Genomic DNA, 17,525 nt, shown 5'->3' with positions numbered 1-17,525 from the left:
AAAGGAAGAGGGAACTTTAGACGTGTATTTTACCTTTATGTACAGAGTTATGTAGTTGCAACAGTTTAAATGAGTAATTTCTCAACAAAGGTCATATTTCTCAAATTACTTTGGGAATAATCCATGGAATTCATTTTGAGTCTCCCGTAGCCACATCCATCGATCGTCCTAGAATATTGAGTTGATCATCGAGCCCAATCGAGTCCACAAACTCCGAAAAGTACATGATGGATCTGAGAGCGTCCTCCAACAATCAAGTCACTACACACCTAAGATTGATCAGGTGCATTTTGTAATGAACTCAGTAGGAAATTTTTCTAGAAGTGAATACTGGAATGAAATGTATGTAAAATGGTATTAAGATAAACCGAGTATTTTTTAGGAATACTCAACCTCCATGAAAACAAAAAGCACAAAGCAATATTCTTCAAGATTACAAATAAGGATCCACTTTCCTCTACATATATTGAAAATTCGGCCGCAGCTAATTAGGGTCATGGGCCGATTCGGGCCCATTGGCTACTAAACAACTTAAACAACCCAAAGTAAAAGGTAACAACTAAGTTGGACACCAAGTCCATCCCACTTTAATGTGATTCATAACAAATTCTTTCTCTTTAAAGAACCTTGTCCTCAAGGTTCCAGTTAGCATTTCCGCTTTTGCTACTATTCAAATTTGTCAAAATCCAACATCGTGGAGCAAAAACTCGTCTGCATAGCTGGCTAGAAACTCCAGTATTTTGCCAACAAGATATACACCATTAAACTTCTGCCATCTATCAGTCACAATTGCATACTTGCCTTCCTTCCCTCTACAGCTAAGGTCCAAGGCAAGCCTTTGCCTTCCACAACATGAGCAAGGTCTTTAAGCCCTTCAAGATCCCTTTGTCCATTTCTAAACACGTATCATGTGACAATGACATGGCAATCTCCTCCGTGTAACTCAAAAGGATTTTCAGAATTGATCCCACCTCCAACTTGCAAACTGCCAGGATAAGCACGCAATGCTTCAAAGACTGCACTTTTACTCAAAGGATCTACTCCAAGCATGATGACATTGTATGGTGCGAGCTCAAGTCACGTGTTGAGATTGTATGGAGGCTTTGAACCATCGTGATAGGTCGAAGGGCTATAGGTACCAAGAAGATTTCTATAGAGAATTCATCCAAGCTTGTTGTAATCATTGATGAGCAATACAAATTGGTTGTTAGATAATGCACGAGACCCAATTTAGCTAGAAAAAAGACCATATTCTCCATCTCTTGATCAGGGGCAATAGAAACTTTAATATAATGAACCAAAAAAATGTACGGAGTAGGAACTGTCAAATGCCACTCCAATTTCTCCAAAATTGATTTCTCCATGACAAGTATCTGATTACTTGTACAAGCATAGTCTGATATGCAAACCAAGTTATAAGCCTGTAGACAATAACTTTCTTCATACTTGCAATCTAAGAAAATAGAACTTATGCTGACTAACCTCGATACCACCTTCATGGATAGGCATCCATCGATTAAATTTCTGGTGAGATAGAGGATTTCAGGCATGAGTTCAATTCTTCTATGAACCTCAATCAGCCAATCAATGAGAATAGCCCACATCTTGACATTGATTTCAGGTTGTGGATCCATGTAATTGTGCACTCGACTGTCATCTTCTATGAGTTTGTAAAACTTGTAGATGCCATCTACATATTCGATTGCCATCCAAAAAATAGCATTAAAGCCAACAGATCAAATCTCATTCTAGCTACATAACCCATCATAGCACAGTGAAGCATAAAAAATGCCTTCGCCCCCATTTCTTCTTCCTTTCCTCTGTCAAAGGGCCACAATATTTGTTCCTCTATCAATTTCCAAAGTTGTAGCAACTTCATCCCATAGCACCCAAAAACACCCTCAAGTGGCAATATATCAAACAGATAAGGTGCAAAAAATTTCTTACTCTTAAATTTTCAACACTCTCCATCATGCGGGCTTTTTATCACTCTTCATCAAACCAAATGCTAGGGTACATTCATCTCTTCTAGAATTGCCTACAAGGCAAGCATGTTGTTTGTCAAGGGCAATGTCCTCAAGATTAGTTGCCTGCATTGCAACATTTTCAATCTCCTCTCCAACACCCATAAATAAATCAACTAGGTAATCTCTCCCTCTATCAAAGGGTTCAAAAACCACTTTAAGTGGCAATATATCAAACTGATAGTGAACAAGGAGTTTTTTACCCATCCCCAAATATAAATCTCGCTAAGGAATTTTTTTGAACAAGTTGATTGCAAGACTTGTATGACCATGGATCATTGCATTTTCACGCCGCTCAAGAAGGTTCTGGAGTTGTGGATAGACAATGCAAGAGACGACCCGTAAGGAAGGGAGGAAGAAGTCATTTGTGCGATGAAATGAAGGAAAAGAAAATCGGAGGAGGAAATTGAGTTTAGAAATTAATTTTGGATTTGGATTAATAAGAATAGATGGAGTCATTTCTGTGGAAGTAACTTTCGTGGGCACTGTCACTATTTCCTCCCCTTCTACTGCATCTTCTTCTCCCTCCTCCACAGCTTGGTCTTCCCAGACCAAGAAGGATTCCTGTATTTGGTGTTGGAGAACCTTGTGATCTTCCTGCCATCGGTCCATTAATTATGTAATGTGCAGCATTTTATCAAGATTTTTTTCCATCAACGATAGCAAATTTGCATACTGTTTGTTGAAGTTTACCCCGTCCATTGAAAAACCGGTGGCTCTAGACACCAATTGTAATGAACTCAATAGGAAGTTTCTCTAGAAGTGAACACTAGAATGGATGGTAGTGAAATGTATGTAAAAGGGTATTAAGATAAACTGAGTATTTTCAATGAATACTCAACCTCCATGAAAACAGAAAGCACAAAGCAATATTCTTCCAGATTACAAACAAGGATCCTCTTTCCTCTACATATACTGAAAATTCAGTAGCAGCTAACTAGGGCCATGGGCCGATTCTAACTAACATTAAATGGGTCCATGGGCCACTAAACAACTTAAACAACCCAATTAAAGTAAAAAGTAACAACTAAGTTGGACACCAAGCCCAGCCCACTTTAATGTGATTCATAACGCATTTCGTGTGATCCAAAATGATTAGCAAAGATCTCATGAAGAAGAATGATCACCTTATGATTTTTCTAACTATTTTATAATTTCATAGGTCTGTTGAGCGGAGGGCACCTGCCCACTTGAAGGAGATGCCGACATCAACTCAGACCCTTTCTCAGCCTCTCTCTCAACTTTCTCACTTGCCATTGCCGCAACACACCGTCGCCAAAACCCTTTTTCTCACCATCTTTGAAACCTGCTTGTTTTTTTTTTTTTTTTTGGAAGATGGGATTGTTTCAAAGGAGGATGTGGTTGAGTTTTGGAAGTTGTGAAGTTTTGGGTGTTTGAAGTTTGATTTTGAAAAAAATTAGGATTTAAATCCAAAACTTTAAATTAGTTTAGGGGTTTGGATTGAGCCCATAGATGATTTTTGGGTGTCAAACCCAAGACCCTAAATAATTTAGGGGTTCAATCTAAACCCCAAACTCACTCCTAACTAATTGGGTTAGGGTTAGGGTTGGATCCTAAATTAGTTTAGGGTTTCAATCTAGATTGAAACCCTAATTTATGTTAGAGTTTTGGATTGAAACCCTAAATTAGGTTAGAGGTTCATTATAAAACCCCTAACCTAATTTATTTTAGGGTTTCAAAATTGAAACTCGATACTATTTTGGGACTTCACTTTGGGGTTTCAAAGCAGTTTGTACGATTTTTGTATGATTTTGATTTTTGGGTGAGTTTTGCATCATGCCAGGTGTTTTATTGTTTGTCAAATTTATGAATACTGGTGATTATGCATCAAGTCTGAATACTAGCATTAGTGCTGCCTCCCCTATACCTATAAGATAAAACTCAACCTTCTTCATATTAGAGACGACTGAGCAACATAAAAATACATTTGATGCAATGGGTAAGGAGGATATGCAATACGTCCACCACTTTGATAAGGATGAAGGGAGATCGGGGTAGCACAACAATTTTGTAGAATTTTTTAGAATTTTTTATAAGATGACACGCACCATTTCTGGGTCTTTATATTTAACATCCAATGAATACTAACAAACAATTTTAAGGGTGAAAGAGCAATTAGATGAAATGAGTGAAACTATTGATCATACTATACGGATTATGGCATTGAGCATGAGGCTCAGGTATGGAAAACATTGGGGAGATTTGAGAAAGATCAACATTTTGCTATATATGGCTATTGTTCTTGACTCATGATAAAAAACATTGATGGAATTGTATATGACTTTGAAAGTACTAGCGGGAAGGTGTGGGCGGACCAACTTGTGCTAAGGGTTAAAAACACACCCTCAATAGGTTGTATGATGAGTTCGTCACATTCAAAGGGATAGAGGTTCCATCATTTGCCGCATCACCTCCTCCCAAAACCGATAAGCCAAAAAAGCTTAAGTGGAGTATGAGGTTTGGCTATATACACAACTTTGAAAGAATTTACACGGCTAACCGGACTTGGAAAGATACTTGTTGGAGGGTTAATTTGATATCTTAGCTTGGTGGAAGGTAAATGCTATTAAGTATCACGTCTTTTGAGAGATAGCCTGCATTATTTTAGTCATTGATATTTGTACAATAGCCTCAAAGTCCACATTTAGCATCAAGGGATGCATATTGGAATCGTTTCGAAGTTCATTGTCTCCTAACACTGTGAAGGCTTTGATTTGTATTCAAAATTGAATAAAAAATAAGCCAATTCAGGTTCATAAGATGGTAGACTTTGTGGAGTGCTATGAGGAGCAGGATGTTGATCACTCTGGAAGCAATAATCACTCTAAATTCATTACTTTGATTTTTCTTATAATAGATTGCCTTTAATTTATTTGACAAACTTAATTTGAAATTCAATTATTGTAAGGACAACTTCGGAAAAAGATTCTCTATATCAATCTAGTGGATAATTCCTTCTTGTGAAAACCCGTTGACTTCGATTTACAGAAGGTTCTTCCATAAAAAAGGTAATTGTGAATGATCCTTTGCAACGTTGTTGTGAATGAATTGGGTAATTTGGCATTGCCTTATCAAGAATGGGCATTTTTGCCTTGAATCTAGTATCACTAGTTACCCCAATTTTATATTTTACACTTAATGTGTCAATTGTTCAGAGTATAAAAAGTTCTCAATTATTGTTTGGGTTGGATCGTTGGATGACTCATTTGGTTTTTCTAGAGAGGTATATTTTGATGATATCTGATTAATTGATAAGTGTAAATGATTTATGAGATCACATATTATTTAAAAGAGAAAAGTTTTAGCTCTTTATAATGATTCTAATAAGGCTTCAATTTATCATTAACAAGTTATTTTAGAATATAGCTGCCCAGATCATGTGGCTCGCACATTTCATTTCCTTGGAGTGTTACACTTTTGAACACGAGACATCTTAAACCAGGCTCCATTTACCAGCTCGTTCGCCTCACAAATACCCATAGCTTTGAGAGGGATTATGGATAAAATGGGTTCGCTTTCTAATAAGTGTTTAAAATCCTTTCAATTCTCAAACAAGCAAGAAGCCTCCTCGGATTGAAACACTTCCTCTTCTATGTTGTCGGCCGATAGCATGTATCAACATTGATCTACAGGCCAAGATGCTTCCTTCCTAAATTAATCTATACTATAAATGTCGTCATGGATCTTTTTCTCACACACCACATATCACTACCAACTTGAATTGTAGATTTTGAATATAAAATGCATGGGTTCAACACTTCCAAATTGAATTGTACATGTAAATCTTCTCTATATTTTCTCAATTTAAAGACATAATCAATAAGGATGGGGCCTTTTAACTAGTGTCGTGAGATGAGAAATTGAAAATATTTTATGATGCATGCTAAAGTGTGAAAAAGTGTGAACATTAATTGTGCTCATGTTCATGTGTTTAGGTCTTGTGTAGTTAAGTTAGGTTTAGTAGCACTTATGCTATTTTATGTGCAAAAATGCTATCTGTAAGCCCAAATATCCTATCGACGTCGAGGAATAAATAGTCACACGTCAATCAATTAAGAGATGCAGAGTACTAGCAATAGCTTATTCATCTTTATCTTCATCTTCATATTTGCATAATATGTTTTTAAATTCATTTACATTGCCTTATGCATCTCTAAATTTTTACATAGCTATGAATAAGAAGTATTATTCAGTTTCCAAACATTATTTTTAATGTTTTTTCTCTCTCATATCCATTAAAATCAATTTTGTGAAATTTGTATTAAGATGATTTTGATATATAAAATTTGTATTAAGTTTATGATACAAAGTTTTTTTTAGTACATATTAATATTTATTGATAAAATTGGTCATTTTGATATATGAAATTGGTAATATTTATATATATGGAATTTGTATTTTTGAGCACATGATGCTAATTGCAAAATATATAAATAATAATAATTTTAAGAAAAAAATTAAAACTAATAATATTTTTTTATTATTTAGTTAAAAAATAAATAATCTAATGTGAGAGCTTTTCTTGATATGCAAATATGCATATAGAGAAACTAATGCTAATGCTCAAAGGAAGGCCCCCCCACCTGGAAGAAAATCCTCATATCACTGCAATTAATTTTTTAGCTCTTTTATGTATAAGCGGATTTGCGAACCAATCTGTGCACTAATATTGACGTGGATTATTTTGTCAGATGTTAATTAAAAAACAAAAAGACCATTTCATTAAAGTCTACGTTTTCATCTCAACATTGGTGCACAAATCCGCTTACAACCAGATTTTTACTTTGTGTGAACTCAAGTTGATCAACACACTTGTTTGAGTTATTTTTAATCAACTTGAGCCAAGTCAACTTGTTTTTCAAATTCTTTTTTGTATTTGTTTATAAATTATTTATTTTTTTTAATGAAACTGAATGATTACAAATAATTATTAAATTTAATGAAATCTTTACATCTGATATATAGGCCCTATATTAAATAATATGATTATAAAAATTTTATGAATGAATAAAAACTGGGAAATTAAAAAAAAAATTCTTTACACCTTTCTAGATTTCGAGTTAAATAAAAATAACAAAAGTTGTATGTAGATTTAAAAAAATAGAAAAATTAATAATGCATAACTACGAATCATAGAATAATTATTAACATTTATATAACATATCCATTACAACATGTAACTAGTCGATATTTATAATGCCTAATAACCATATATATGTTATATATCTACATAAGTTACTTATTAGTGTGTGTATTTCAAATGAAAATTGTTTTATTCATTGTGACGCCCCCAATTTTCGCTTGGGAGACTTAAAATATCGGGATATATAACACAAGGTTACATACCCCCAAATATGATAGTTAGTATGCAATACATCCTATAAGTCTAACTAGCAGAATGCGACATTCGCAGTGGATTAAGGGTAAAAATATAACTTATGCCAAAATAACTAAAAACATCTTAATGCATTAATAACCATCATAGGTTCAAGACCATGAGCTAAACATAAAAGTCTCCAAAGTGAAATCAACCGCTTCATGCGTTCTAGAACATGAAGGACTAGTGCTATGAACATAAGGATGAGATCCAGTCTTTTCTCGAGGTCTGGCTCCTCCTCAATCAGTTAGATCCAGCGCTCCATCTAACCCGTTTTCCTCGAATTTTGACACAACTTCTATCATTCCGAGTGGAATGATAGTGGGTCCACAAGGGGTGAGATTTACTTAAAATCTTAGTGAGTTAAACAACTAACGTGCACAAAAATAAATTAAGCATAAAGAATGATAAATATGAAATGGAGAAAATCAGTGTGTATGTCTCCCATTCAGAATCCTTAACATTTTCATAAAAACGGAGATGCATATTTCCTTTCAGAGAACATTTTTCACTTCCACCATTGAAAACATAATTTCATCATAACATTTCATCATTATTAGCAAGTCATATTTAATCGTAACATCATAACGTGTGGTATCATCACAGTTCCTCATATGCACTGTGAGTACATGTCAGTGACTGTAGTACAACTCACGTTGAAACAACGTTGTCTACAAATTCATTCTCAATGCATTGATAATATAACATATCATCATAACATGTACACCCACCAGCTTTAGGTGTCATAATATTTGATTTCGCTTCGGCGTTTTTTAAAAGGACTCATTCGAAGTCTGTTGACTATTCTTTATCAAATCAGGGGTTATCACTCAATTCTTAAACACTCCAGAGTGGACAGAGGAACTCTACTAGGATAATTTTCCATCTTAGCCTTTGGGGTCGTGACAAAAATTATTTTTCACGCTATGTTGAAAAATGTATTTCATGACATGTGCATGTGTAGCAAGCTTTCATATGAAACTGACATTTATAAATGCAATATATTCAAAAATTGTGAAAAATGTCACATGTCATATAAGTATGCACTCAATGTATCATATAACATGATCTTTTATGCTCAAAATGAAATTTATAACATGAATGAAGCATTTATCAATAAATCATAAATAACTTATCAAAGTGTAAGTTAGAGGTTAACTTACAAACTTCTTGAGTTTGAGAATTTGTAGCGTCTGAAATCAATTTCATACTAAATTAAGATTTATACTACTATGGAAGAGTTTCATAATCAAAAGTTTCAAAAATAGGTATTTACAAAAATGCCCCTAAACTTTCAAAAATTGCCACTAAGGCACTAAGTTTTCACAATTTGCAAATAAATCTCAAATTTAACTAACTAAATTTCATAGACCTCATATTTTTGATATTCTAAAATATCTATACTCTTAGAGTTGTAAAATTCAAAGTGGAACTAGCTCAACACTCTCAACCCATGACATGCACTCTAGTTAATGCCTTGGTGTGTTTTCAACTATTAATCCCTACGAATGCATGCATATAAAATTCTCTTTAGTCATAAACAATCACTATAGTCCCTAATAATATGATAAAGGCTAATTCTTTGATGATCAAGTTTATCCCAACACTTAATCAAGGCTAAAGAATCTTAATCTTTATTAATCCTTCATTAATCAAGCTTAGTGTTCCTAGTGTAAATCACAAATGCATGCTTTCAAAATTCACTCAAAATATGTATTTTCGTTCTTATCCCAATTAGAAGGTTACTAAATACTTAATTATCAAGCCTACGTGGAATAAATCAAATTTCATGCCTTAATCACAAACTTACTTAAAACCCATACATATTTTGATGATCAAAACAAGATAGAATAAAAACTTATCATGGGATGCTTCTAATAAAAAATAAACATTCCATGATCATTGTAAGACATTAATAGATCATATAAGAGTATGCTAAGACATGTCATAACTAAAATCTCCATTTAAAACATCCTTAATGAATCCGGTTTTGAATCAAGCATGGTAACATTTTCTAAGTTCATCCAAAAATCACTTTAACAATTAGAATCACAACTTGACATGTAAACTACGATTTAGGGCAAGAATACTTACAAATTTCGTAGCCCACTCAAGCTCCTAGCACAAGAACTCACAAGAACTTCCAAGAACACTCAAACTCACTTACCTTTTCGGTTTCTCTTGAAAAAGGGGGAAGATGGCTCTTTATGCTCAAGGGGGAGCTGGAGATGAAGTGTGGAGGAAATAAGGGGTTGAATGGGCCTTTTATAGGTGGCCAAATGGGTGAAGATGTTGACCTAAGTCCATGGTGATTGGAGAAGATGGGTGGTGGTTGGAGGAGCTGAATTTTCAGATTGCAATCAATCACCATGTGTCACTTGTGCAGAATGAAATAGTACCCTAAATCACCATAATTTCATCACTACAGGTGCTACATTGAACCTAAGGGTGCTATTCAAATTGTGGTGCAGAAGAAATAGAAGAAAAATAGACAAAAACCAACCATGGGGCTGACAGGTTCACATTGGTTTTCTTTGGGCAGATTTGTTCATTGTCTTGACTCATCTTCTTGAATCATCATCATGGTTGATTTATGCAAGTGCAAGGTCACTTCTTGAAGGCTTTTTCAAGTGGTAGAAGGTGGAGGGTTGGCTGCCAAGTGATCATGGAAGTGCAGCTCAAAGAAGATGATGAAATGGAGGGTGGTTGCTGAAATAGAGTAGTGCACAAAAGCCATTCGATTTTGGTGCCTTCTTTGGGTGGAAAAACCTAGTCAAATGCTCATGATAACTAGTGGTGTTGGAGGTGATGTGGGGGTGGTGGCTTAACCATGGCAAATGGGTTGTTGAAACCCAACCAATTCGATTTCTATCCAACTAGCTTCCTAGGTGCAATTGGTTTTGGCTATTTAGTTTGGTTTTTTAAACCAATTTTGTCCAAGACTTGGTTTGGGTTAAAATGGATCATATGAGGTGTCAAGGGACCATAGTGCCCTGTAAAAAATGGCACAAAAAGATTGGGTTTAAAGGCAAAATAATTTATGCACACATGTGTGCCGATTAGTGTAGTTTAGGGTTTGTTACGTCATTTCTTCTAATGGCATGTGTGGAGGTTTATCTAGGGTCCTAATATGATCTAAGAATGATGTGATTGAATAATGAAACAAGAAATATTCAGATAAAAAAGGTTAAAAATATTAAGAAAGAAAATTAAGGTCTAAAACATAGTTTAAAGATCACTAATCATTGACAAGTTGATTAATAGTCTTAACCCAATTTCAAAAATTAATTTGGGTACTTAGAGTATGATATGGGTTTGAAGAGACCTATGATATGGTGCATTGGGCTTTCAAATTGAAGAGTAAAATAGAACAAAACAAGACTTTGGGCCTTGTTGGCTTAAAAGAGTTATAAGTGTGGGTTAATGATTCAAGGGTTTTTTAGTTTGAGTAAATTGAAGCCTTGTTTTCAGATTTTGAGATATTAAAAGAGACCTCAATATCCACTAAGATAGGCTTGGAAGGCTTACTTTGACATAATTGGACCATGAGTCAAACCTATACCTTGCTTGGCCCAAAACGCCTTATGCTTACTAAGTTGGGCCTAATATCTTAGATCTAAATAGTTAGGCCCATAGTATTGTATCCAATAAGTGAGGCCTAAATTCTTATGTCTTCCAAGTTGGGCCTAAGGTCTTCACTCTTACTAAGTTAGGCCTAATAGCCTTATGTCCTTTTTATTGGGCCTTTTTCCAGTGTCCTCCAAGAAAGGCTTAAAGCTTAATATTTTTCAAGTTGGGTCTAAGGTTTTTAACATCTTAACCTTAGCTCATCACATCCTTAGTGCATTAGGGCCCTAAAATCTTATTGCCTCTCCTAAGCCTTTATCCCAAAAAGTTTGGGTTATTCGTAAACCACTCTATGGGCCTTCTCCAAATCCATCAAATATTTAACCCAAATTACTTAGCCCATTAAGATAGCAACCATCCAATATGCCAAGTGTCATTCCCTTATGGGCCTCTTGGCTTCTTATCCTCAAAATTAATAAAGTACTAAAAATTCTCCAAAATAATATTACTAACCAATCAAGCTCCAAAAATTTCATTTTTCCTCAAAAATCAATATTGCACTAGAATCTTCTAATAATTCTTCTAAACCCAAAGTATAAGGTCATCTTGCCAACCTAACTATACAAAAATTGTTCTTATTCTCAAATAATCCAACTCCGAATTAACTAGGATTAAGGCTACTAAGGTCAAGGCCTAAAGAGCTTTTTAGGCAGTGTTTTACATTCATCAAGTCTTTTAGAGCAAGGAAAGAATACATGAAGGACAATCCTCCATATCAACAATTACCTCAGGAACATATAAGACATTTTGTGCCAAAGAATGAGCCACATTATTAATCTCTCCTCACATGATAAGCAGACCACTTGCCATAATTTCTAAGCTTATCCTTAATGTCACTAATAATCATACCAACACTGGTTTAGGACTCCTCAGCATTTGTGATTGCTTGAATGATTTGTAGAGAATCACCCTCTAGTATGATATATTTTAGGCCCAAATCCAGACCAATAAAAGTAGCTTGAAGTGCACCAATTTCTTCTACAAGTAGAGGATCAGGGAATGGGGGTCAGTTCATCGTCATTGTGGCTATAACTTTACCTTCACAATCTTGAACTATGATACCAACACCAATTTTGCAGTGATTCCTATCAACAACAGCATCCCAGTTTATCTTAAAATTATTTTACAGAGAAGGATCCTATTTTGTGCCATGTAACTAGAAGTGTTTGACTTGCTAGATCTTTGTGAATATATAACCTACAACTCCTGCAAAATTTCTTTTGATTGCTTCACCACTGCATTTGGATGATTGAACTCTGCTTAGAAAACAAATCCATTCATTCTCTACCAAACTGTTATTGCAACCACTACCATCTCCTCTGGCTCTTCCTTCTCAAATGCAGTACACATCGCTTCTATTAGTTCCATAAAAGTCTTCTTACATAAATAACTTTTTTGAATTTTTTTGAAACATTGGCCCCAAATATCTTCTCCTGCAGTACATTTCCATAATGCATGAACCACTGGTTCTTCTACCTCTAATCAAATTTGACAGTTTGGACTATCCACAACCTTCTTTTTAAACAGATTCAAATTTGTGAAAAGTGTTTCTAGAGATGTTCTCCTCAAGAAAATTTTATTAGCTAGGGAGATTTTCAATTTCCAAATATCTGACCAAACTTGCCTTCGATTACTACTACATGAGGTCTGTCCCTTAGACTGTTCTTGCAATTCTTTATGCAAATGATATGCACTCCTTATTGTCAACTGGCAATTAGAATCATTGTCAACTGACAATTAGAAGATCATTTCCAAATTAACTTATATGGACTATTGGAGCAACTTATTGGTATCTTTGTAATAATTTCAACTTTTTCACTTGAGAAATTCCTTCAATAATAGATGTTTTCCGGTGCTTAATATCAGAATTAATAAGTTCTTTCAATTTTGCATTTTCATCTAAGACCTTTACTGCACTTTAGATTCTAAAAGTAGTGGGTTTTGGAATCCACTTGTCTCTCCAAAATCCAAATATGAATGTCTTTATCTAGTATGTTACTACAAGAAATAAGGCTGTTTACGACAATTTTATTTAGATTTTGTGACGATTTAATAGGCAAACCAAATGAGTATTTACAGCGTTTTATTTGGATTTTGTAACGAAACAAAATCGCCGAAAAAAGTAACTATTTATAGTGATTTTTATAGTTCGCCGATTTAACTTATAAGTGAGTAAACAATTGCGACGAACATTCGGTGAACTAAAAATCGCTAGAAAAGATTATTTCCGACGATTCTTGGCGTTGGAAGATACAACATTTCTTGTAGGTATTATAATTCCTACACATACTAAACCACCAAGTCCCCCACCTACTTACTATTATGTATATTATAAAATAGGTATTATAATTTAATCACCTAAGTACGTACTTAACTAACTAACTAACGTGAAACTATTTTAAAAAAAATTAACGTGTAACTATGGATTATATTCAATAAATAGGTATAAATGACTAGACATAAGCAACTTGATTATTATATTTATATTATTAAATTTCATATGTATATAGCTATATATAGGAATAACTAATGGGAGGCCAATTATTAGTCTTTGATTGGCTGACATCGGATGCCACGTGTCAATCTTATCATTCATTTCAAATAAAAAAATTAATAAAAATGCTTAATTACAAATTTTTAAAATTAAAATACCAATTTTATGAAATAAAAAAAAATTAAGACATTAAAAATTAAAAAATTAAAATGTTAATCTTACAACTAACTCTATTTTTTAATTATTATAAATATTTTTAAAAAAATAAAAAATTTCACAATATCATTAAAAAATATTTTTTTAATTATTAAATAAAAGAAAGTAATGCTAGATATAAATTTCAAATAGATAAGTCTTATACAAGTCTTTTATAAAATAATAAGTCTTACTAATAAAAAATAATTTTTTTTTATTTTTTTAAAATGAGATTATTTTTTTATAAAAATTTATATAAAATTTATCTATTTAAAACATGTAAACAAAAAATCATTCGAAACACAGATTCGAGATCCAAATTCCGAACTAAAAGCATTTCTCTTGTGATGAGTCTTGGTTCATCACCTGTCCCCTGGTCCACTTCATAAACTGCCGACGTTAAGTTTATGATATTGCTTGCCAGATGGCAGAGTTACCCCACAAAACGACGGACTTGGCAACGACGCGGATACGAAGTGGTAAACCCAACCCAAAACGCAAAGACTTTCCGCGTGCAGTGGACTTGGAGTTACTTGAGGGCATCCAGCCTTATCATACCAAATAACATGGATTCCGAATCCCACTAATCTTTCTCCAAACAAACTTTTTAAAGTTTTCTTTTCCAGGACTGGGTCTTGATGTTTGATGGCCTGAAAAAATATATACATAGTACATACATGCATAAAAAGGAAAAGATAGATTCCTAGTACGCGTGGCATCCAAGTGTTCCACAATATTTGTTTTATTTTATTTTTTTAGAAAATAAATAGTGAAAAAAATTCCACTTTTCATTTTCAAACCAAAATCTTTTTTTCTTTTTGCATATTAAACTCGTAAAACTTCCTATTTGCATCTAAACAATCATTCTTTATTACCTCATTTTAAGGTTCACTATTAAATGAGGTATATATTAAAAATAGATAAATAATTTAACCACAAAAAAATTTAATAAGAATAGACTCACAAACTGATTTGATTTAATGTAGTATGTCAGATTGTAAAATTATTTTTAACTCATAAGTTGCACTTGATATGATACATTGGATATTTTTTTTTTAGAAGATGACGGTACTTCAATTTTATTGGTAGCCCTCATTTATGACGAAGAAGAACTGTGGTTACAACAAAAAACCTAGAGATTTACAGTTATTCAATAAAGACTAAAGTCCATGCCTCAAAAATCATAGACACGAAACCAAAATTGAAAGATGTCAAAAATAACATAAAATAGATATAACGTATTATATGAAATCATGTAAGTTTGTAGATTTATTTCTGCGAGATCTTTTTGTGACTGTAGCACTTCTCTTATAAAGTGAGAAATTATTTAGCCACATGAAGTCAGTACGTCAATTTTTTACTTTATTTTTATGAAATCTCTTTGTAACTATAGCATTTCTCTTAAATATATATATATATATATATATATATATATTTATGTATATAGATATTTTAATGTGCAAATGAATACTTTTGGTAATTTGTGGGTGAAAAGTTTATTAACAAATTTATAACTTATTTATATCTTTCAATTTGTAGCATCGACCAAGTCCTAATTAATACTAAAATTGTGACACGTGATTAATTGATATAAGTCCATCTTAGGGATGAAAAATATAGATAATTTTAGTCTAATATTTTGATAATTGAGAATAAAATAGTTCAAAAATGGTTTGTAGATGAGAAGAATAATTTAATAATTTCTCCATAATTAATTGTAAGATGTGCACCTTTGTCCTTTCTTATCTTTGGTCTCTTTCAATCTCATTATCAAAACCCTTCCATCTTTTTTGGCAATGAATGTTCATCCTCGTGTCACGTAGGGTACGTATAAGGACTTCTTCAAACTTTAGCAGTAGCAGCGGGTCATATTCATATAACATGAGCCTAAATTCATTCACGTTGACTTATGTATCTCTAAATATTTAACTAATTACGAACAAAATTTAGATAAATTTAGAGATCAATTATTCACTCTCCAAAACATATTTTATTCATTTTTTCTCACTCCTCCCTTTCTTGAGAAATTTGTATTATATTGTAATGATGTTAGAGAAATTTGTATTTTAATGATTTTGGAGAAATTTGTATTGCAATGAATTTGTATTGTATTTGTATTATAATGAATTTGTAGTGTAATGTATTTGTATTGTATTGTATTTTCATGTTAATATGTGCTGTTTATGAGCACACGAGATTCATTTTTTATGTATATAAATTTAATTTTTTTTTCTTTACAAGAATTTGATATATTTTATTATATATGAAATTACTAAATTTGGATGCATGAAATTGTATTAATATATGTACAGATGCTATGAAATTGTATTAAGGTAAAAAATTAATAATAATAAAATAATAATATTTTATTATTATTTTGTCTCAAATATGTATAAATCAATGTTGGAGTTTTGCTTAAATGGTAAAGTGAATATACAAAAGAGATGATTTTACATATGTATATGCATAGACCGATGCTAATACTAAAATAATATTCGTAAATATACATTCCATTTCTGCCTTTTTCTTTATATTTATTAATATGACTAAAATATTTGAGAACCTCACCAAGGAAATCTGCTGAGGAGAGGTTTATATGCTAGATTTAAGTGTTTTAAATGCCTGTTTTTCTTTCAAAATTAAAATTTAAAATTTTGAAAATTTTAAAAATCTCTCATCTTATTATTATAATTTTTTAAATTTTTACATAAAATAAAATAAATAATTCAACTTTTTTAAATTTTAAAATAAAAATAATATTAAAATATATATTTTAATAATATTTTATTTAATTTTTTAATTTTAATCTTAACTAATCTCATCTTATCTCTAAAAATAAACGAAATTCTAGAATCATCCTTTTCAAATTCTCATTCAAACTCAATGACATCAAGTCGAAGAGAGATGATGTCAGTCATACAATATTTATTATTATTTATATAAATTTTTTGGATAATATTTTCTTTTTGACTTGGCTCAAAGAAAATGTAGTTTAAGAAAAAAACAAAAAATGAGAAAAATAAGGCAAGCAAATTGTATATATATGTTGAACTTCTTCTACTTAAAAAGTCTCAAGTGTGTGTCTATATAATATATATATATATATAATATATATATATATATATATATATATATATAATTTGGACCAAAGGAAGTAAAGATAAGTCTTGGTTTACATGGTCAGAGGGCTGGCTTAATTTCCTCTAGATTTTTCATCGAATAATCAGCATGCATTAGGGAAAGAATGCAATGTCATGCATCTAGAAATTATAGAACACTACAAAAAAAATTGTTTATTTATGGTCAGTTAATTCTAACGAAATGACTATTTACAGTTAAAATGAGTCTGTTTTAATCACAAATAATTTTTTTGCAACAATTAAATAACCACAAAAATCTATTTTTCTTGTAGTGAAATTATCATATTTTTTTTCCTAAAACGTTTTAAAAATTCTAATATATGTCTGAATAATTCCTTTCATGTATTTGTCACATGTTCTATAAGGACCACTTTCGGATAATGGCTATAATTCTTCTGTTCTCCCTTTCTCATTACTATTAATTTCATAGAAAATAATAAACTAACCTCAAATCCCACGATACTATGTGTTCGTTAGGATGAATTGTGCCCAACTTGCATATTATGAATATTTTTTAAGAGGACTGTTACATCCATAAAAGAATTATACAAAAATAATCTTATAAATTGATGTGATTTTATCTTATCCATTAAATCTATTTTATAATAAAAATAATTTTACAATCTGACAAATCACATCAAGCCATA

General features: G+C 32.2%; 1 protein-coding gene across 1 annotated transcript; it reads right to left on the bottom strand.

Moving 5' to 3' along the window:
* Nucleotides 1-679: 679 nt before the first annotated feature.
* On the bottom strand, nucleotides 680-3,281 carry LOC118348447 (cyclin-B2-2-like). The gene is made up of 5 exons (XM_035690072.1): nucleotides 3,207-3,281; nucleotides 2,499-2,621; nucleotides 2,018-2,201; nucleotides 1,483-1,690; nucleotides 680-842 (listed from the first exon to the last, which is right to left on the bottom strand). Exons 1-5 carry the CDS (start codon nucleotides 3,279-3,281, stop codon nucleotides 680-682), a joined length of 753 nt encoding a protein of 250 aa, XP_035545965.1.
* Nucleotides 3,282-17,525: the final 14,244 nt, after the last annotated feature.

Source organism: Juglans regia, chromosome 5, assembly GCF_001411555.2.
Source record: "Juglans regia cultivar Chandler chromosome 5, Walnut 2.0, whole genome shotgun sequence".
Taxonomy (NCBI): domain Eukaryota; kingdom Viridiplantae; phylum Streptophyta; class Magnoliopsida; order Fagales; family Juglandaceae; genus Juglans; species Juglans regia.
The sequence above is the reverse complement of the archived record's forward strand: the minus strand, read 5'-3'. Positions and strand labels throughout refer to the sequence as shown.

What these genes read in the sequence shown, in the direction of transcription:
- LOC118348447 (XM_035690072.1), bottom strand. Translation starts at nt 3,281, where the DNA reads ATGGCAAGTGAGAAAGTTGAGAGAGAGGCTGAGAAAGGGTCTGAGTTG. An exon ending in CATCTCCTTCAAGTGGGCAG is followed by an intron (nt 2,622 to 3,206) that starts GTGCCCTCCGCT and finishes GACCGATGGCAG; the next exon opens with GAAGATCACAAGGTTCTCCA. An exon ending in TAGTGACAGTGCCCACGAAA is followed by an intron (nt 2,202 to 2,498) that starts GTTACTTCCACA and finishes GTTCACTATCAG; the next exon opens with TTTGATATATTGCCACTTAA.